Raw genomic sequence first — 21822 nt, 5'->3', positions numbered from 1 at the left:
GACTTAAATGAACAGGAATGGCCATGTCCCTATATGGCTTTATTTACAAAATCAGGCATAGTTTGTTTACCAACCCCAACCCCACCCATCACCTTCCCCACATACCATCTCATTGTAGGTGGGGTTGCAGGTTTTCCGGGCCACTTTGGTTTTCTTCTTAGTGGTTTTCTGAGGGTCAGGAAGGAGGTAAATCTTGACATAGGGGTCGGGGTCATTTCCATCCTGGAGCAGTTGCTACAAAGGGAATGCAAAGCCAAGCCTTCTATCTGCCTCTGTGTCACCATTCCTGTGGTCACTCCCTGCGCCAGTCTCTCTTCTCCCACACCCAGCTTCTTGCAATGCACAATGATTTATGTTTCCCAGCCAGCCTACTGCATTCTGCCAGAAACACCTGCCGCGGTAACATTAGATGTCCTCCTAAAACATCAATCAGGTCACCCATGATACCCAGTCTATACTCTGTATATGAATGCCCAGGGCACACCATAACATGGCCTGTTCTGAATGAACCATAATATCCCCAGATATCTTCACCCAATGTCTGTCTATTTTGTCATTTGACCCAAGAAACCCCTAGTGAGAGATAAGTAGAGAAATGAGTCAGAGAGATTAAGTTGCTTGTTCAAGGTCAGCCAATCAGTGACTCACGCAGGCTGATCCTTTTAAAACTTAAGTCAGATCTTGGCATGCCTCTGCTCAAAACCCTCCAGTGGCTCCCATCTCACTCAACGCAGGACCAAGGCTCTGGTCTGCCCTCTCTGACCTCAGCATCCACTATTGTCGCCCCTGCTCCAGTGGTTTCAGTTACACTGGCCTCCCCCCGCAGGGCCTGACACACACTGGACAGGCTCCCGACTAGGGCTTTACCTGCTCCTGATGCCTGGACCAGTCCTTCCTCAGATGTGTATTCACGACTCCCTCCTTCACCTCCTTGCACCTCTGCCCAAATACCTCCTGGTCAGTGAGGGTTTCCCTGGCCACTCTGAGAATCCGCTGATGCCCTCATTCTACCCCAGTATCCCTCCTCTGATTTATTTCTTACCAAAGTATCTGACTTGCCGAGTATTTTACTGAACTGTTTGCCTCTTCCTACTAGAATGTAAGCTCCCTGAAGGCAGAGATTTCGTTTACCCTGGTATCCAGAGCGAATGTATCAGTGCCTGGCACATAGCAAGGAACTGATGAAGATCTGGTGACTGAGATGAACGAATGATGCTGTAACAGTGAAACCCCCGTAACCTTTGATTCCAAAGCTCATGGACCTCCTGCCACACATCAATGCCCCAACCTGCGAAAGTCCAGCACTCTGTAGGTATTCTATGAGTTCCCTTCCCCTTCTACTCATAAGGTTCTCAGAAATATGTCAAATATTTAGTAAGTACACGCTCCCTTGATTATGCTTGAAGGAGGTCTTCAAGGAGGCTGCCTTAACTCTATAGCCAGGAAATAGGCCCCCTGGGTCCCTCCCTTATAATAATCACCATAATAATAATACCAGGCACTATGTTAAGTATTCTACATGCATTATCTCATTTAACCCCTATAACAACCCTATGAGACAGATGCTAACATTATCCTCATTTTAATGAGGTTAAGAGTAACTGGGCTACTTGCCAAAGGCCACAGGTAGTAAGAAGCTGTGTCCAGCATTGCTTGGTCATTCCATAGGCCTAGCATGGGAGCAGGCCCATTGGGGATTCATTTAGTAACTTTTGTGATTACTCTCATGATAGGGGGGTACAAAAAGGTCTCATCAGTCAAAAAGTACCAGAAGAAAGATAAAGATCCAAATAAGGACTTGTGTATGTACTTACCAAGCCCCGAATGTGCATCACCATGATGAAGAGTTTATTGTTTTTGTAGGAGATGGACAGTTTCACCTCTCCTCCAACCTTCCCGACTGGCCGGGCCCATGTGCCTTCTGCAGGGACAAAGGGCACAGAGCAAGGTCAGGGGGCCAGCCTTGCCCTGTCTGGGGCCAGGCAGATGTTTCTGTTTCCTTCTGACCCCCTGCCCTGTCTCCACGTCAGATTCCTGATATCCCATCAGGGATCGGCCACGTGGCATCTGTGAGCATGACCTAGGTTGGTGACTGCGAGCATGACTTGGATTGGGGTTGAGTCCATCCAATTTCGGTATGTAAGTAGATCCAGTCCCTGAGAAATCTGCTCAAGGAGCTGTGGACCTCACAGATTCTCTAGCCAGTAAGCAAAGGAACAGAGACAAGTCAAGGAGAGAGACTTGGGAAGAAATGGGGGCAGGAAAAATTACCTTTCGGAAGGTTCAGAGAAGTTAAATTGGTTCTTAAATTGAAGAAAGTAGGGAAAACCACTAGGCCATTCACGTATGACCTAAATCAAATCCCTTATGATTATACAGTAGAAGTAACAAATAGATTCAAGGGACTAGATCTGATAGACAGACTGCCCTAAGAACTATGGACAGGGGTTCGTAACATTGTACAGGAGGCGGTGATCAAAACAGTCCCCAAGAAAAAGAAATGCAAAAAGCAAAATGGTTGTCAGAGGAGGTCTTACAAACAGCTGAGAAGAGAAGAGAAAGGCAAAGGAGAAAAAGAAAGACATACACAACTGAATGCACAGATTCAAAGAATAGCAAGGAGAGATAAGAAAGCCTTCCTCAGTGATCAGTGCAGAGAAATGGAAGAAAACAACAGAATCAGAATGGGTAAGACTAGAGATCTCTTCAAGAAAATTAAATACCAAGGGAATATTTCATGTAAAGATGGGCACAATAAAGAACAGAAACAGCATGGACCTAACAGAAGCAGAAGATATTAAGAAGAGGGAGGAAGAATACACAGAAGAACTGTACAAAAAGGTCTTAATGAACCGGATAACCACACTGGTATGATCACTCACGTACAGCCAGACATTCTGGAATGAGAAGTCAAGTGGGCCTTAGGAAGCATCACTATGAACAAAGTTGGTGGAGGTGATGGAATTCCAGTTGAGCTATTTCAAATCCTAAAAGATGATGCTGTTAAAGTGCTACACTCAATATGCCAGCAAATTTGGAAAACTCAGCAGTGACCACAGGACTAGAAATGGTTAGTTGTCATTCCAATCCCAAAGAAGGACAATGCCAAAGAATATTCAAATTACCACACAACTGTATTTCTTTCACTTACAGATGTACAAGCAGGGTTCAGAAAAGGCAGAGGAACCAGAGATCAAATTGCCAACATCCATCAGATCATAGAAAAAGCAAGGGAATTCCAGAAAAACATCTACTTCTGCTTCATTGACTATGCTAAATCCTTTAACTGTGTGGATCACCATAAACTGTGGAAAATTCTTAAAGAGATGAGAATATCAGACCACCTTACCTGCCTCCTAAGAAATTTATATGCAGGTCAAGATGCAACAGTTAGAACCAGACAGGGGACAATGGATTGGTTCAAAATTGGCAAAGGAGTACAACGTCAAAGCTGTATACTGTCACCCTGCTTATTAACTTATGCAGAGCACATCATGAGAAATGCCAGGCTAGATGAAGCTCAAGCTGGAATCAAGACTGCTGGGAGAAATATCAATAACCTCAGATATGCAGTCAATACCACCCTTATGGCAGAAAGCGAAGAGGAACTAAAGAGCCTCTTGATGAAGGTGAAAGAGGAGTGTGAAAAGGCTGGCTTAAAACTCAACATTCAAAAAACTAAGAACATGGCATCTGGTCCCACCACTTTCATGGCAAATAGATGAGGAAACAGTGGAAATGGTGACAGACTTTATTTTCTTGAGCTCCAAAATCTCTGTGGATGGTGACTGCAGCCATAAAGTTAAAAGACTGCTCCTTGGAAGAAAAGCTATGACTAATCTAGACAGCATATTAAAAAGCAGAGATGTTACTTTGCCAACAAAGGTCCACGTAGTCAAAGCTATGGTTTTTCCAGTAATCATGACTGATGTAAGATTTAGACCATAAAGAAGACTGAGTTTCAAAGAACTGATGCTTTTGAACTGTGGTGCTGGAGAAGGCTCTCGAGAAGTCCCTTGGACAGCAAGGAGGTCAACTCATCCATCCTAAAGGAGATCAGCCCTGAATACTCACTGGAAGTGTAACAGAGTGAGCACAGAGGCCCTGCTGGGCCTCATCACTCTGCACCTGTTACTGGGCAACAGGTCCTGCTCAGTAGCGGCTCAGGTCCCTCAGCAGACCCTGCCCACAAGCAACCACTGTCAACGAGCAACGTCAGTTTCCCGCTCAGCTACTGGTCAGGGCCGCAGCGGGCCGCGCCCTCTGGTAACTGTCAGTGAGGGAGCACTGGGGAAGTGACCGAGTCAAGGGTTGGTGGTGTGGTGGTCATCAGATGGAAGTGAGGTAAGAGGCAGATCCAGGCCTCCTTCTCCTGGAGGCCCTCCAGCTTACCCAGCCTCACGCCAGTAGTGAGCTGGGGGGCCCGGGGAACAGACTGGGGATGAGTACTGGGAGCCCTCACGAAGGCCCTCCACTAGCCCTGGCCCCGGCCCTGAGAAGCGGTGCCCCTCTCCCCCATCCCTGTCTCTGTGACCCTCTAGCAGTGGCCGTCTGCCTGGGCACAGTCTGGGGGATCTGGTCTCCCCATTTGGGCAACCTGAGGAGACTGAGGACCAGCTGGGTTGGATGCCAGGCTCCCTCAAGGATGCCAGCTGGGCAAGACATGGGAACCTGGCCCTGAAGGAGCTGCCAACTGAGATATGCCTCCCCTTAGCCAGGACTGGGATCTTGGAAGGTTAAAGTTGTGCCTTGGGACTTTGCCCTGTCTTATCAGGACAGAGAATAACATTCGTCAGGCAGAGATTCACAGGAACATCCTTACCTGAACACTGACCTAACTTCAAGAACAAGACTCTGCCACTAAGAAGTCTGCAAGAACTAACCACACCCCTCCCTCACCTTTTGCTTTTAAGGGGCCTTGCGGAAAGCTTTCAGTAACTTTGGGGTTCTTAGGGCATGAGCCACCCAGCTCCTTATATGAATCTGTAATAAACCTTTCTCTGTTCCTGACTCTATTGTTTCCTATTGATGGTCCTCACTGTGCATTGGGCACAGGGGCTTGCAAATTCAGTAACTGAAGGACTGGTGCTGAAGCTCCAATACTTTGACCATCTGATGCAAAGAACTGACTCATTAGAAAAGACCCTGATTCTGAGAAAGACTGAAGGCAGGAGGAGAAGGGGAAGACAGAGGACGAGATGGTTGGATGGCATCATCGACTCAATGGACATGAGTTTGAGCAAGCTCTGGGAGATTGTGAAGGACAGGGCAGCCTGGCGCGCTACAGTCCATGGGGTCACAGAGTCAGACACGACTGCGTGACTGAACAACAATAGGGAGGCTGGCAGAAGTGTCGCAGACAACACTGTACCTGAGGACCTGGGAGCCAGGCTGCTGCCTGCGGCCTTCTCATCCCTGGGCAGGGGGTGGAAGAAGGTATACACCAAATCACACTGGAACAGAATCAGAAAACAGGTCATTCCTCAGCGAGACAATGGCACAATGAAAAGTTACAAGAGACTTACAAAATGTGATAACCAAATGTAATACACAGTTCTTATTTGGGTCATGGCTTAAAAACACCAACTGTTTAAAGAATTTTGGAGACAACAGGGAAATTCTAAATATGGGCTAAGAACTGGGTGCTGTAACAACAGTCCAATTATGTAAAATGATATCCTTGATTTTTAGAGATGCATAGTATTTAGGGGTAGAATGTCATGATGCCTTTGACTTACTTTAAAATATTTCAGAAAAAACAGATGAAGTAAACACGGCAAAAAATAATACCTGTTTAGGTGATGAATATATAGGTATTCATTATACTGTTTCTCTATTTTTCTGTATGTTTGAAAGTTCCCATATAAAAAAGTTTTGAAAAAACAAAGCAAATAAAAGTAGTCACATCAACTCAAAAGCAGTCCATTCTTGGCATTCCCTGGCAGGCAAGTGGTTAGGACTCAGAGATTTCACTGCCTGGCCCCAGGTTCGATCCCTAGCTTAAGCCAGCCTTGGACAAAGACTATAAATTCTACTTTTGAGAATGTTTCCTAAGCAATTAGGGAAACAAAAACAAAAACTAAAATGTGTGACAATACCCACTCTGACATTAATAGTGAAAAGTGGGGGAGGGGCATGATCTAAATATCTTTCAAGAGGCGAATGGTTAAAGAGATGGTATTGCAAGTCAGTGTATTAACTTGACATAGATATTTAAAGTTATGCTAAATATAAACACCAGTAAAAATAAAAAACCACTATAAAGCTGTAAAAGTCACATTTATACATGGCCAGATAGGAAGGAAACAGGGAAATGTGCTTAGGCGGTATTTAGGGCGATGGGACTCCTGATGACTCTGTCTTTATGACCAGTATAACACCAAATTATAACGGCATTTGCTTAAAAGAAAAACCTAGGTGGTGCGCACACTCAGCTTGTTCAGGAAAGCCTTCCATCTCCTCAGGCTCCTGCTGAGCCCAAGCACTGTGTGAGGGCACCGACACAGGTCTGTGCCTCCGTGTGCCCGGCTGCGGGTCTGGGTTTCACGTTTCTGCGCGCAGCTCAGCGGGGCTGGAGCCACGACCCCCCGCCCCGCCGCTCCCCGGACGGGCCCAAAAGACGCAAGCGCCTCCGTCCACACTCCCCACCCCTCAGCGGCGCCAGGCCAGGAGGGACAGAGGGCCACCCACCTCGGCCACCTCCGGGGCCGCGTGGACCAAGTGCCAGATGTAGCCGTTCAGCTCCTCCCGGCGCCGCTCGGCCCCCGCCTCTCCTCGCGAGCGGCCAATCACGAAGCGACTGGGGAAGCTGGCGGCCGGTGGGGAGACGGTCAAGAAAAGGAAGCAACAGCCTTTAGTCCCATTCCACTTTCATTTTCAGCCACCTGATCCGCATTTCTCCCGGCCTCCCATCCCAGGGACCTCTCCCCGACTCCACGCCTGGCCCGGCTCCCCAGGCTTGTGCCAGGACCCGCGCGCAGCATCTCACGCTGGGCAATTGTAAGGACCCCAGAAAAGAAAACCAAACCCAGGAGTGCTCAGGCAGCTCTGGAGCCGCCAGTTTCCCCCTTCACGGTAAAAATTCTATTTGAAAAACCGCTCCTTAAAATTGTTGTAAAACACATCTAACAAAATTTACTGTCTTACCCTTGTTAAGTGTACAGTTCAGAATTAAATGCACTCACACTGGGGTGCAACCACGATCACCCTCCCTCTCCAGTCTTCTCCTCTTGCGAAACTGAAGCTCTGTACCCACTAAGCAGCTCCCCGTTTGCTCCCTCCCCCTGGCAACCACCATTCTACTTGCTGTTTCTATGAATCTGACTACTCTAAGTACTTCATATAAGTGGAATCATGCAGTATAGTAATATTCCATTTTGTATATACACTACATTTTCTTTATATATTTGAAAAGTACTTTTACTCTTTAGAAGATTAGACAATTCAAAACATCTTCAGACGCCATCAATCCCCTGCCGTTAGACCCGGTTTGCAGCCTGGCCGGTGCACTCAGGCTTGCTCTCCAGGCTGCAGGACCACTTGAGAGGCTCAGAAGCGCACGGCCAGCAGGGGGCGCGCTTGTCAGCGCACATTGCCAGTTAAGAAAACCAAGGACGCAGGTCTTGACTGCCAAGGGCAGTGCTGCCCAGCGCCCGTCTGCCTGCCCTCCTGGCTACCCCTCAGTGCAGACAGGAGGCGGAGCAGTTACCTGGGCAAGAGGGAAGAAGGGAAGAGCAGCCGCAGCTTATTGTGTAACTCCTGGAACTCCTCAAATGTCCGCTGGATGTAAGTGGCCTCATGAGCATTCTCTCGCATAACCTTTACCACGTAAATCTGCGAAGCCCAAATATTAGTGAATACCTCCTGCCAAACCAATGAAGGGGGGGTAGGTGAGGGGACAGAGGGTGTGTGTGCGTGTGTGTGTGTGTGTGTGTGTGTGTGTGTGTGTTGGAAGAGCTATGCGCTCTAGAAGGAAGAGTATAAAAATGTCTCTAATGGAGATGAAGATAATATACATATGCAGGAAAATGAAAGCAAAGATTCACAAGAAGAATCCTTAGTTCACAAGACCCTTGGCTCAGCGGGAACAGCCATCCAGCTCAGCTCCCTGACTAGGCAGGCCACTTGGGCAGGGGAGGGGAAAGGGTCTGCAACTGCCCCCGGGACAGGGTGCTCAGCCAGCTCCAGCACCCACAGTGTGGAAGGAAAGAAACAACCGCAACAAGTGGGGTGGCGGGGAGCAGGAGAGTCAGACTGCAGCGGACACTTACATAGCCCTTGTTAGGGTGGAAGACCTTCTCGTGGCGACAGAGAAACACATCGCTTATGCGGCCTGAGCTCTTGAGAGTGTGTGTTCGCGGAGCAAACGAGAGGGTCAGCCGATCATCTGAGCCTAAAAACTTCATCTGAGCCAGGTTATGAATAAAAAAATTGAGCTTTGTGGCTACACTGCCAAGACTGGACTCTATCAACCTGCAGAAGGACGGGAAGAAAATGTTGCAACCACAGACCCAAGTCCCCACTGCCTGGGCAGAGCTGTATCTCAAGGAATATCCCCCAACACCTGAGGCTAACACATAGCTTAGATCAGATCATTTCCCCTGTGTGATATCCTCATAAGCACATGACTGCACACAATGATCTGAATACAGTTTATTCCTGTGAACCATGGGGGTCTCATCTCCCCTCACCGCCCACCAGGGCCAAAGACAGTTAATCCAAAGCAGGAGGGGACTGAGGGATGCCACCGTGGGGTTACCATGTCAAAGTCTAAACACTGCTGTCAAACTGAGCTTCAAGCTTCAGCACAACGGATCCCCACCAAACAAAACCCAATACAGAGATTTTAGTTCTGAAGGAAAGGTACTGTACTAACCCCAGAGAAAATTAAACTTGCTAAGTTCCCAAGAGGGTACATAATAAAATGGACAAAACCGTAGACATTAGTACATGGGCACTTTCCTGCTTTCATACATAATGTGTCTAAAAACATCAAATATGGGAAAATGGAACCATGAAATTCCATGTTCTAACAAGGGGGAAGGTCCTGATCGAGAGAGCTAAGAACTATTACAAAATCCCTATTGTACATGGCCCCACAGACAACGTCCCTGACCGAGACTTGGTGAGAATGCAAGCAGGGGATCGCAACACCTCCGTGTAAAGGCTGGCACCCAAGTTCAGGCGGAAAGACCGAGCCTGAGAGAAGTAAAACGATTTACCCAAGTCAGACAACTGACCCATGTTGTCAACGCTAAGCTCTGCCTCAGAGCAAAGCCTCTCCCGTCGCCCTAGCCCAGCTCCTCCCCGTCGAGCAGCCTGGAAATTACTGCCCAGAATGGCAGCACTGCTTCGCATGGAGCGTCTCACCTGGTGAAGTAGGTGGTGGCATTGGCCTCCGTGTCCTGAGGCCTCAGGGCATCGTACACGTACTTGAGGTCTTCCAGGTCTGAGAGTTCAGGGATCCCGCAGGACAACATCTAGACGAGCAAACACGACAGGGCGTCTGTAACGACCAGGAAGTCAAGGTTTTCTACAGCTTCGCTCCCCAACCCTTCTAGAGGGTGGTAGAGAGATGTGGTGGGCAGCGGCTGGCAGGCCACGGGAGCTGGGGGGTCTGGAGCAGGAAGTCAGATACCAGCAGACACGACTGTCCCCACGTGTTCTGGGCCCTGCCCTTATCTCGGGCTCAGAGAGGCAGATCTCCGGAAATGGAGCCTTAAAGATGGTGTCAGATGATAAGAAGGAGGGGTTCGGAAAGGGATGGAGCTCCTCACCAGGCCCAGAAGGTTGAGGAAGAGGTGGGTGTGCTTGCGAATGAGGTTGTAGGCTTGGCAACAAAGGTCAACAAAGTCATGGAAGCGGCTGGAAGGCTTGTCACCCCCGTTGATGACATACGCCATGTCCGAGGTGAAGACAAAGGGGGCGCGGTCCCTGAGCCAAGGGGAACACACAGGCAGAAGGTCAGCATGAAGGAGGGAGCGCACCGTGTGGGCTGTCGGGGGAGCTTCCCCTCATCCCTCAAAACCTGCGTGACACTGGATCCACAGGCTCCTCCAACACTGTTTCTTTTCCTACTTTAACCTTAGAAGATCCCCAGACACGTCATTCACTGTTCCCTTGGCTATGAGCTCATGGCTCCCCCCGGGTATCTGGGACTTCTTTTGGCTGTGGTCTGGGCTCGTTTCCCGTTGCTCAGCCCTCAGCAGGGAGGGAGAAGGGCTGGTCCCTGCCTTCTTCTGCAAGGCCTCAGTGCTCTCTTCCCCAGAGCTGCTCAACCCAGGGGTCACACTCTACAGTGGGCTTGTGTTCCAGCTCTGAACCATTTCTGCTGACCTCCTGGGCCCACACACACATCCTGGCTTCAGGGGACCGCTTACCGCTTGATGTTGCCAAACATCTGGGCATGGCCCAGGAAGCGGCCGAAATCTATGTGGAACATGTGGCCGGTCGTCTTCAGCATGATGTTGTCGTTGTGTCGGTCACAGATGCCCAGGACGTAGGTGGCCACACAGCAGCCAGCACAGGAGTAGATGAAGTTCTCTACAGCCTGAGTGGAGGGCATGCAGAGGGGAGGGAATAAAGTCGTGCACAGGGGCCCCAAGGGCAAAACCAGGCTGACCCGAGCCTGCCCTGACCCTCTCCCAGGAGTCCAAGGGCTCTCGCATCTGCCTGTTCAGTCTTCATCACTACTGACATACACACTGAGGCATACAGAAGCTTGTCTTGTATCTTATGGGGCAAAAAGGAGATGGGAGGCTTATATGTATATATCCACCTTCTGCAATATATCCGTTATCTGCAATACACGACACTTTCTACACCCTTCTTTCTCCTCGGGAAACTGGTGGGAAGGACAATGGACTGATTCAGGAGCCCAGGCTTGACCAGTCAAGAATCAGGCAAGCTTGATGTTTACAACTTTCCCGCCTGGTTCTGGTGACCTTAACTCAAGCAAAGCACCAAGGCAGCAGACTCAAAGGTCCCCTCCTGACCCTGCTCAGAATTCTGTCCATCTCCTCGTCCCCAATAGAGCTCCATTTCTGGTGTTCTTGGTAACCAATAAATGCTAATCTAATTAAATTCACTTCTCTCCAAGGAAGAGCTGAGGGAGCTTTAACACTTTTAGAGGGTGTTTTACACTTGAAAATCAGACATCTTTAGTTGGTAAAATGTGTTAGAGCTATTTCTGAGTTTAAAGCAGGAGATGGAGGAGTAAGGGGTTGGATCTACCTTATTTTATCTAGTTAATATCTGCCCCCTTATCTGTCTTTCCAGTAAAAATGTATGGAATTCGTGAATGGACACCTTTCATCCTCCAAATCCTCTTTGGGAGGTTCATAGAATTCCTAAGAACTCAAGAAAGACTCCTAAGCAGAGGCCACAGTTGTCAGAGCTAAGCAGGAAACTGGGCATGAGAGAAAGTTTCCCAGCTATAGAACATGCCCTTCCCACCGCCCTCTGCAAATTTCTACCCAGCCTTCAGGGACCTTCCTGAGTTCCCAGACCCGCCCAGCCCGCACTGACTCCTCCCTGCTGGTCCCCTACAGGCACCAACACTCACTCAGAGTTTAGTACTCTCCCTTTCCCAGGGTCCAGTGAGCTTATCCCCCAGCAGCCTCTTGGCTGCTCCACAGGCCTACTCCAAAACACAGAAATCTCCCAGCTACTTGTTAAATTAAACCAGATGACTAATCCCCTAGGAAGTTAAGAATAGAAAGTTTGTAAAGAACTCACAGAATGTACGTTCTGGAAGAAAAAGATGACTTCTATGATAGGAAAATACGTAACTGAAAAGAAACTGCTCGATAACCCATCAACTCTCAGTCTTGACCATCTCTACCGACCTGTCTTCCTGTCACAGGTATTCTTGCTACCTGAAATGTATCCTGTTTTGACTTACGAAGCAGCTGTATGCCTGTCCTATGTCACAGAGTAGATGACTAAAGTCTCCTCACCTGAGTTATACAGGGTGTTAGCTGCTTACTGGCAGGAAGTCTCAACGTATAAAGAGAGAGCTCCTGATTTAAGGGGTTTCATGCGTAGGGTGGGGGTACTCTGTTTGCTGAGTAGGTGGCCAAGAGACAAACATCTCTAGCTCTCCCCTCCTGGAAGGCACCATAAAAAACTACCAGCATCATTCTCGTAGAAAGCCTAGAAGAGGTGAGAGTCACCTTTGAAAGACTGATATTAAACATGGAGATGCTGAGTTAATTTCTGTGTGCATTCTTGTTGTACAAACTTCTATAACATTTATTATGATTCTTTATTACATTGGCAAGGAGTAATCACAATTCCAACACCAAGTACAATGCCTCTCTATGGTGGCTATTTAATACCTGAAAAATACATGTTGGTATAAACAGCATATGGAGTTGAGGGCGGGTGGAGACAATATTACTTCTTTCCAAGGGTAGAGGACCTTAACATTCACAACATAGAGGAGGTGGGTTTGGAGGGACGGGGAAAGGAAGAAAGGGCTTTTCTGGCAAAGGAAGCACCACCGTCTAAAAGAATCTAGGAAATGGAGGTGGCTCCTTAAGCTACAACGTAAGTGACCGTAAGATGGGGAGGGGCAGAGGAGGAGACCACAGGGGTCGGCAGGGCTAGGTTACAAAGGGCTTTGCCGCAATGTCGTGGATGATGAGCTCATCTCTTAGGACACAAGGAGTCCTTGAAGAAGAGAGAGCAAAGGTGTGACATTAGCAGTTTGCACTTTATTTTAAAAGCCTCAGAAATCAAGCAGAGAATGATAGTGGGAAGAGGAGAGGCATTCCAGTGGTTCAGGGGGCAGACAGCACCCGGCTGAAAGAAATGGTGAGAAGAAGTCAGTCAGAGTCAAGAGGCCTCTGGGGAACAGAGTCAACATGGCTCGCTAAAGCAGAGTGGAGGCATCAGGCAGACTGTGACTCAGACTGCCCTGGCGGCCCACTGGTTAAGAAGTCACCTGTCAATGCAGGGGACATAGATTCCATGCCTCATCCGGGAAGATTCCACATGCTGCGGGGCAACTAAGCCCAAGTGCCACAACTCCTGAGCCTGCGCTCCAGAGCCCGCCTGTGATAGCTGCTGAAGACCACGTGCCCTAGAGCCCGACTCTGCAGCAAGAGGAGCCCCTGCCAGGAGAAGCCCACGCACAACGACGGAGACCCAGCACAGCGTAAAGCTAAATGAAGTAAAATAAAAAGCAGAAGACTCATGGCTCTGTCTTGGGAGACCACACAGAGAGTCTTATCACTCAGGAAACACACAAAAACCAGGTTTCGAGAGGACAAAGAGAGCCAGAAAGCTCGGTTTTGACTTGAGTTTGACACAGGTCAACACAAGCAGAGATCCAGCAATCGGGTGGTGAGAGGGAAGAGGGGATGGCTCTGGAAGTCATCACAGCGGGGGTAAAGCAACAGGAGATGATGAACTGGCCCAAGAAGAGTACAAAGAGCTCAGCAGGCCAGGAATTAAACCCTGGGGAACGAAAGCACTCACGACCTTGGAAGATCCTCTAATTATATTCACTAAACAACATTCTGATTATAATTTGGCTGCCCATGTAGGTTCTCCCTAAGGGATAAAAGGCACTGGTCAAGAAAAGTCAGTATTTATCGATCCCCATAAACTAGCATTCTGGTTTAAGGCCCTCCTCTTAGGAGCGTGGTGATTATGACTCACTCTCTCTCCCTCAAGCATGATGAAGCCAGAGGCCAGAGCTGTGAGGCTGCGTGCCAGCCACAGGGCCCTGCAGGCCACCGAACCCTACCGCCCAGGAAAGCCCCTCCCGAGCAAAGGCAACTACCTGCTCCATCGTCTCTGTGTCATCATCCACCTGCACCCCTGCATGCCACACACTAACTCCAAAACTGGGAACAACTGAATGAACCTTACTTCACATCTATGGAAAAGAGGAGTTGGATAAAACAGATAGCCAGTGGGAATTTGCTCTATGACTCAGGGAACGCAAACAGAGGCTCTGTGACGACCTAGGGGGGTGGGATGGGGAGATGGGAGGGAGGCTCAAGAGGGAGGGGACGTATGTATACCTATGGCTGATTCATGTTGATGTTTGGCAGAAAACAGCAAAATTCTGTAAAGCAATTATCCTTCATTTAGAAAATAAATTAATTAAAAAGAGGAGTCGGATAAAATGATCTCTTAAGTTTCTTCCAACTCTTGTTCTGCAGAGCATCACTGGACTCCTCAGAAGGCACAGGAGGACCTGAATAGGACCCCTGACTAAGAAGGCACCGCTTCCTCCAAACTCAGCCTGCCTGAGGCTTCCCAGCTGGATACCAGAGGATGTGCTTGGTCAGCTTCTCAGGCATTTAACCACCTCTAGACACTGGGAGGCACCAGTCCACCAGGAGTGTTTCTCCCCTCCCAGCACAGCTGAGCTGTCTTCGCTGGGCACACGCAGGCCTTGTGGGAACACAGCAGGGGGCCAGGCCACGCGCATCCCACCCCAGCCTCACCCCCGCTTCAGTCCTACCTTCTCATACTCGTCCTCCCCAGGGTTGTGCTTCTGCAGCCAGTCAGCAAGGGGCCGGTCCTTAAAGGAACCGGTCACCCCGTGCTCCACCTGGATCTTGCGCAGGGTCTCAGAGTTGGGGATCATCTCCACCATCCCTGTGAGGGGAGACACCGAGTCACTCTCCAGAGCAGAGAAAAGCTATCTGTCAGGAGAGGACTACAAGAGCTTTGCTGGATGCATCCCTATAAATTTAGCTCTAGGACATTTGGACAAACGTCGATAATAAGGGGAAAGATCAACCTTACACCTAAAGCAACTAGAGAAAGAACAAACAAAACCCACAGTTAGTAGAAAGAAGGAAATCATAAAAATCAGGGCAGACATAAAATAGAAATGAAGAAAACAACAGCAAAAATCAATGAAACGAAAGGCTCGTTCTCTGAGAAGACAAGCAAAATGAATAAATCTTTAGCCAGACTCATCAAGGAAAACAGTGAGAGGATTCAAATCAGTAAAATTAGAAATTAAAAAGGAAAAATTACAACTGACACCACAGAAATACAGCATGTCATAAGTAACTACCACAAGCAACTATATGCCAACAAAATGGACAACATGGAAGAAATGAACAAATCCTTAGAAAGGTACAACCTTCCAGGACTGAATGAGGAAGAAATAGAAAAACAAACAGACCAACCACAAGTAATGAAATTGAAACTGCAATTTAAAATCTTTTAACAAAAGCCCATGACCAGATGGCTCCAAGCATTTAGAGAAGACCTAACACCCATCCTTCTCAAACTCTTCCAAAAAACTGTAGAGAAAGGAAAGCTACCAAGCTCACTCTACAAAGCCACCATCACCCTGATACCAAAGTCAGACAGAGATATCACAAAAAAGAAACTTACAAGCCAGTATTAATGATGAACACTGATGCAAAAATCCTCAACAAAATACTAGCCAACAGAATCCAACAATATGTTAAAAGGATCACACTCCATAATCAAGTGGGATTTATCTCAGGCATGCAAGGATTCTTTAATATATATAAACAAATCAAGGTGTTATACTATATTAACAAAGAAGAAAAACCATATGATCATCTCAATAGATGCAGGAAAAGCTTTTGACAAAATTCAACACTGGTTTATGATAAAAACTCTCCAGAAAGTGGGCACAGAGGAAACCTACCTCCACATAATAAAGGCCATATATGACAAACCCATAGCAAACATCATTCTCAATGGTGAAAACCTGAAAGCATTTCCCCTAAGATCAGGAGGAACAAGACAAGGATGTCCACTCTTGCCACTATTATTCAACAGTTTTGGAAGTCCTAGCCATGGCAATCAGAGAAGAAAAAGAAACAAAAGGAATCCAAACTGAAAAAGAAGTAAAACTGTCACTGTTTGCAAATGACATGATACTATCCACAGAAAATTCTAAAGATGCCACCAGAAAACTTCTAGAGCTCATCAATGAATCTGTTAAACTTGTAGGTTACAAAAGTAATGTACAGAAAGATCTTGCATACCTAAACACCAACAACAAAAGATCAAAAAGAGAAGTTAAGGAAATAATCCCATTTATCACTGCAACAAAATGAATAGGAATAAACCTACTCAAGGAGGCAAAACACCTGCACTTAGAAAACTGTAAGATACTGATGAAAGAAATGAAAGATGACACAAACAGATGGAGAGATACACCATGTTCTTGGATTAGAAGAATCAAGATTGTGAAAATGACTACTACCCGAAAGCAATCTACAGAATCAATGCATTTTCCACAGAATTAGAACAAAAAGTTTTACAATTTGTATGGATACACGTAAGATCCCAAATAGCCAAAGCAATCTTGAGAACGAAAACAGAGCTGAAGGAATCAGGTTCCCTGACTTCAGACTAAGCTACAATAATTAGGACAGCATGGCACAGGAACAAAAACAGAAATGTGGATCAACAGATTGGAATAGAAAAGCCCAGAGATTAAACCCACACACCTGTGGTCACCTAATCTACGACAAAGAAGGCAAGAATATACAATGGTGAAAAGACAATCTCTTTTAATAATTGGCGCTGGGAAAACTAGATAGTTACATATTAAAGAATGAAATTAGAACACTCAACACCATACACAAAAATAAACTCAAAATGAATTAAAGACCTCAATATAAGACTGGACAAAATGCTTAGAGGAAAACACAGGAAGAACACTCTTTGACATAAATCACAGCAAGATCTTTTTTGACCCACTTCCTAGAGTAATGAAACTAAAAACAGAAAGAAACAAATGGGCTCTAACTAAACTTAAAAGCTTTTGCACTGCAAAGAAAACCATAAATGAGATGAAAAGACAACCCTCAGAATGGGAGAAAATATTTGCAAACGAAGCAACTGACAAGGGATTAATCTCCAAAATATTCAAACAGCTCATACAGCTCAATATCAAAATGACAAACAACCCAATCAAAAAATGGGCAGAAGACCTAAATAGGTATTTCTCCAAAGAAGACATACAGATGGCCCAGAGGTACATGAAAAGATGTCAACATCCCTAGTTATTAGAGAATTGTGGATCAAAACTAAAATGAGGTCTCATCTCACACTGGTCAAAGATAAAAAAAATCTACAATCAATCAAGGCTGGAGAGGGTATAAAAAAGGGAATCCTCCTACACGTTATTGGGAATGTCAATTGATACAACCATTATGGAAAACAGTATGGAGGTTCCATATGACCCAGTAAACCCACTACTGGGCATATGACCTGAGAAAATCATAATTCAAAAAGACACATGGATCCCAACGTTCATTGCAGCACTATTTACAATAATCTCCAGGACACGGACACAACCTAAATGTCCATTAACAGATGAATGCATAAAGAGGATGTGGTACATATACACAATGGAAAGCTGCTCAACCATGAAAAGGAATGAAACTGGGTCATTTGTAGAGACGTGGATGGACCTAGAGCCTGTCATACAGAATGAAGTAAATCAGAAAGAAAAAAACAAATATTGTCTAATAAGGCATATTTGTGGAGTCTAGAAAAACGGTACAGATGAGCCTATTTGCAGGGCAGAAACAGACACAGACACAGAGAATGGAGGCAGCAGGGGATGACCTGGGGACTGGGATAGACAGGCCACGACCATGTGTAAAGCAGAGAGCTGGTGGGAGCTGCTGATAGCACAAGGAGCTCAGCTCAGTGCTCTGTGCCAACCTAGAAGGTGGAATGGAGGGGCTGGGGGACGGGAAGACTGGGAGAGGGGGTATACGTGTACATGTGGCTGGATACATGGATATGTGGATACATGGATACATCTAATTCATTGTACAACAGAAGCTGGCACAGTACTGTGGAGCAATTATAGCTCAATTAAAAGATGTATATATACTAAGGGGAAAGATATTCCCCAGCTTTCATATTCCACATTGTGACTCTGTGGCCTCCCCAGCTCATAGCCATGATCTTTTATTGTTTTAACTTTTATTACGAGATTTTCAAATACATGTAAGAATAAAGAAATGGTACCAAGAACTCACATATAACCATCACCCAGTTTCAAAAATTATCAACATTTTGCTAATTTTGTTTCATCTATTTCAATAACCCAGCCCTGCCTCCCTCTTCTCTCCTCCAGCCTCAATCCCATCTGGAGTATTTTTAAGTAAATCCCATACATGTCATTTCACTCATAAGTATTCCAAGTATAACTAATAAGGACATAATTATGGCATTAAATCTAAAAATTTAACAATCATTCTTTGATCTGATCTGATCTAGCCCAATCTACATGCAAATTTCCCACAACTGTCTCAAAAATATCTTTCCACAGTTGGGTCTGTTAAAATCAGAATCCAAAGTCTACACAGTACACATGGTTGCTATGTCTCCAAATCTGCTTTATTTTATGAGTCTCTCTCCCTGCCTTCCTTTTTTATGCCATTCCACAGTTTCTAAAGGAATAATCCTGCCCTTCTCATTTTTCTGGAGAAACACAAAGTTCATGTGAAGGAACGGCAGAAGGGCATTAAGCAAGGATGTCCCCCACAGCAGCTGCCCAGCCATCACCCCGCCCACCCCTGACTGACCTCTCCCCCGGCCAGTGGAGAAGCAGCGGAAGATGACCATGCGCATGTCCAGCCCCTCCTGGACCCAGATCTTGCTCATGATGCGGATCATCTGCAGGGTCAGCATGTCCTGGCGAAGGTCGTCCCCACACTAGATGAAGGAAGACAGGGACCAGAACTACCTCGATCACCTCCCCCAGCTCATACCAGGCCCCAGCTCTCCCAGGAGGGCAACCTTGACCCAGACTACAGTGGCCAGGAACTGCCCAGGTCTCCACCTCACCCTCGGACCTGCTCACCCAGCTCCCACCGGGTCAGACACCAGAGAGGGGCCAACAGCCACACTTTATCCCCGTGGTAGTGTGGTCTTTCCCCAACCCCACACCCCCATCTGAAGTGAAGTCTGGGTCCCCTTCTTCATGCAGCCCTCCTAACCATCCAAGTCAAGGGTTTACACCTTGGACTTGGAGCTTACATAGAGCACATGTATGTGACTAAGCCACGCTCATGTCTTTCATTTCCCCCCCGGACTGTATGCTCTGAGGCTGTATTTATTCCTCAGAATCAGGGACGGACCAGTTAGAGGGACCTCAAGATTCATCTAAATCCAACCTCCACCTGATACATGAATTTCCCCCTCAGCATGCCTGTCACAGTCATTCAGCCTGAACACCCCAGAGACAAGCAGGTTAGCACCTTATCTGCTCCATTGCTGGCCTTCTAGAAAGCACTTCTGACAGGCTGTCAGCTGCCCCTCTGTACATTCCAACACTGTTCCTAGTTCTCTGGGCCCACACACAGTTGATCTGTTTCCTTTTTCAGCCGATAGTCTTTCATGCACTATAGTGGCAGCGTGAGTGCAATTAGCAGGAAGAGAAGGGCCCTGAGGCTGTTTCTGCCCCCCTTGGATTCCCTCCTCTCCTCTCTCTACCGCCTACATCCCACCAGGCTTGAGAGGGGGTCCTCACCTTGAAGATGACACGGATGTTCTCGCCCAGCGGGTCCACATTTTGGAAGGAGAGCTTGAGGGGAACGGCGTTGGAGTTGAAGTAGGAACAGTCCTGTCACCGTCGAGAGGGTAGTGGTGAGGGTCAGGGTGGCCCAGGCCCACGCGGGAAAATGGCCGCCCCACTGCTCCAGCAGCGGCCGCTCACTGTTTCCTCAGGTCTCTGCGGAGCGCACACTCCTGCTCTTCCCTCCCATCGCCCTCACCCCGTTCTAGCGTGTTAGGGCTTCAGCTCCTGCACCTGACCTCCGACCCCTTCCGTTCACTCCACTGCTACGCTGCGTGACTGCTGGCAAATCAGGTGTCCCATCTATAACTCTCCTCTAAAACGGGGCTCACAGTACTTGCTTCATGAGAGTGGTAAGGATGAAATGTGACAGCCAAAGGGAAGCACTGAGAACACCTCTGGGCACAGGGAGAGCGCTGGGCGCCAGCTGGCCTTCAACCTCAGCATCACCAGGAGAGACCCTGACCCAGCCACACTCACCCCACCACACACTCACCCACAGCACACACTTACCCCACCACACACCACACACTCACCCCACCACACACTTACCCCACCACACACCACACACTCACCCCACCACACACTTACCCCCACCACACACCACACACTAACCCCACCACACACTTACCCACACCACACTTACCCCACCACACACCACACACTCACCCACACCACACAGCTGTCAGGTGAAAGACCACATGCGTCAGGGCTGGGAAGAGGCTCCACATAAGCCTCTCTTCCTCATCTCTCTCAGTAACCTGGTCAGTGAGGACCCTGCTTCCATGAGCCCTCCCCACTCTGAGAGCCCCGCACCCACCAGTCACTCACCCTGGGCACGATGCCCTTAACCAGCAGACTGGGGCTGAGGGGCAGCCGGCAGGAGCCGTTGAGGGCGAAGAACTGCTCCACCTCCTCCAGGCCAGTGCGGAGGATGCCCTGTGGGGAGAGCAGGGTGGGGTGAGGGCCGGAGGCTCCACCGAAGTCAGGCCTCTCCCCAGGCGGGTGCCCAGTAGTGGCTGGTATGGAAACAACCACCAGAGAGGTATGGACAGCCTCCTGCAGACCGCAATGAAGGAAAACCCTTCCCACACCCCTGCCCGGGCCAGCTCCAGGCCACAGCCCAAACACCTGCAGAGACGGAGTGGATGACAGAACAGCTTATGGGGCCCGCGGTGAATACACGGTGGGCGGCAGGCCCAGGAGGAGCTGCCCCTTGGGCGGTGGCCAGAGAAAGCCAATAATCTAGACTTTATCACCTCCCAATCTTTAAAGATTAGCAACCAGGATCGCTAATATTGACGTAACACAGGCCCGTTCTACACATATAAAGGTGCCCCCTCTGGTGGTCCTGAAATGGAGCTCACCGCACAGTGAACAAAGGATGACTGAATTTGAGCCCTCACTTGGCCCTCTGGCTGGATGCTCTTGTGCGGTGAACCACTCATACCACTTAGCTCAGCCTTTAAGGCAAACAGTTAAATAAACACTTTAATACTTAGCAAGCCAAAGAAAGCACATTCATGGTTTGTAGCCTGTAGATGAGAGAATCGCCTCCTTCCAGCCCCTCACCAGCGATGGTCAAGGGCCGTCCTGCTGGTCAGGAGGCCTGAGGAGTTACGACTGGCTGCAGAGGCCCAGAACCGGAATTGCACAGAGGCAGCCTCGCCCTGCTCACCTGCCGTGCAGAAGGAGCAGCCTCCCGGACCTGCTGGGCCAGTTTGGCCAGGGTATTAACAAGCCAGCACTGGCGGTTAAACTCCTCTCTCAGCCCCTTGCCACAGCAACACAGCAAGGCGGCCAGCAGATACTGGTAGCGGATGCTGAACTGAGAGTCCTTGAGGCCGTCCTTCAGCAACCTATCCGGCAAAGGGAGGCACCGCAGTCAGAACACCCAAGGGATCACAGGCAAGGGGGCTGAGGGATGGCCAGACCCAGCTCCAACTCCCTGGAAAACCCACCCCAAACTTGGGAAGGAAAACAGACTCTGGATGTAAAGCTAATACAGAGGTGTTCATCCACTTCTCAGCTTGCCCGTGCTGTTTTTAAGTAGAGTGCAAAGCCCTCATGCATCTGGTTTCTCCTTTACATTTCTGCCATGTGAGGGTGGAGGGGAGGGCCAGGGATGATCCCCACTCTGCTTATCATAGGGGTGGGCTGAGACCCCCCTGAGGAAAAGGTGCTGGCCCAAATACTGCAACCCAGACGGTTCAGCTCCCCACCCGGCAGTGCTAAATCGCTTCAGTGGTGTCCGACTCTTTGCAAACCCT

The 21822-nt window shown here is 48.2% G+C and overlaps 1 protein-coding gene across 3 annotated transcripts in view; it reads right to left on the bottom strand.

Moving 5' to 3' along the window:
- Nucleotides 1–21822, bottom strand: part of PIK3C2B (phosphatidylinositol-4-phosphate 3-kinase catalytic subunit type 2 beta) — a 66738-nt gene that overhangs the window by 3231 nt on the left and 41685 nt on the right. For all 3 annotated transcript variants that reach the window (XM_043484690.1, XM_043484691.1, XM_043484692.1), the window contains 14 exons: nucleotides 21231–21411; nucleotides 20384–20491; nucleotides 19508–19600; nucleotides 18561–18690; nucleotides 14480–14616; nucleotides 10380–10549; nucleotides 9777–9933; nucleotides 9370–9479; nucleotides 8271–8472; nucleotides 7709–7833; nucleotides 6691–6808; nucleotides 5372–5453; nucleotides 1815–1921; nucleotides 106–234 (listed from right to left, as the gene is read on the bottom strand). In XM_043484690.1, the coding sequence (XP_043340625.1) occupies nucleotides 106–234; nucleotides 1815–1921; nucleotides 5372–5453; nucleotides 6691–6808; nucleotides 7709–7833; nucleotides 8271–8472; nucleotides 9370–9479; nucleotides 9777–9933; nucleotides 10380–10549; nucleotides 14480–14616; nucleotides 18561–18690; nucleotides 19508–19600; nucleotides 20384–20491; nucleotides 21231–21411 (1849 nt within the window). The remainder of the gene's footprint in view (nucleotides 1–105; nucleotides 235–1814; nucleotides 1922–5371; nucleotides 5454–6690; nucleotides 6809–7708; nucleotides 7834–8270; nucleotides 8473–9369; nucleotides 9480–9776; nucleotides 9934–10379; nucleotides 10550–14479; nucleotides 14617–18560; nucleotides 18691–19507; nucleotides 19601–20383; nucleotides 20492–21230; nucleotides 21412–21822) is intronic.

This window comes from Cervus canadensis, chromosome 13, assembly GCF_019320065.1.
Source record: "Cervus canadensis isolate Bull #8, Minnesota chromosome 13, ASM1932006v1, whole genome shotgun sequence".
NCBI lineage: Eukaryota > Metazoa > Chordata > Mammalia > Artiodactyla > Cervidae > Cervus > Cervus canadensis.
The sequence above is the reverse complement of the archived record's forward strand: the minus strand, read 5'-3'. Positions and strand labels throughout refer to the sequence as shown.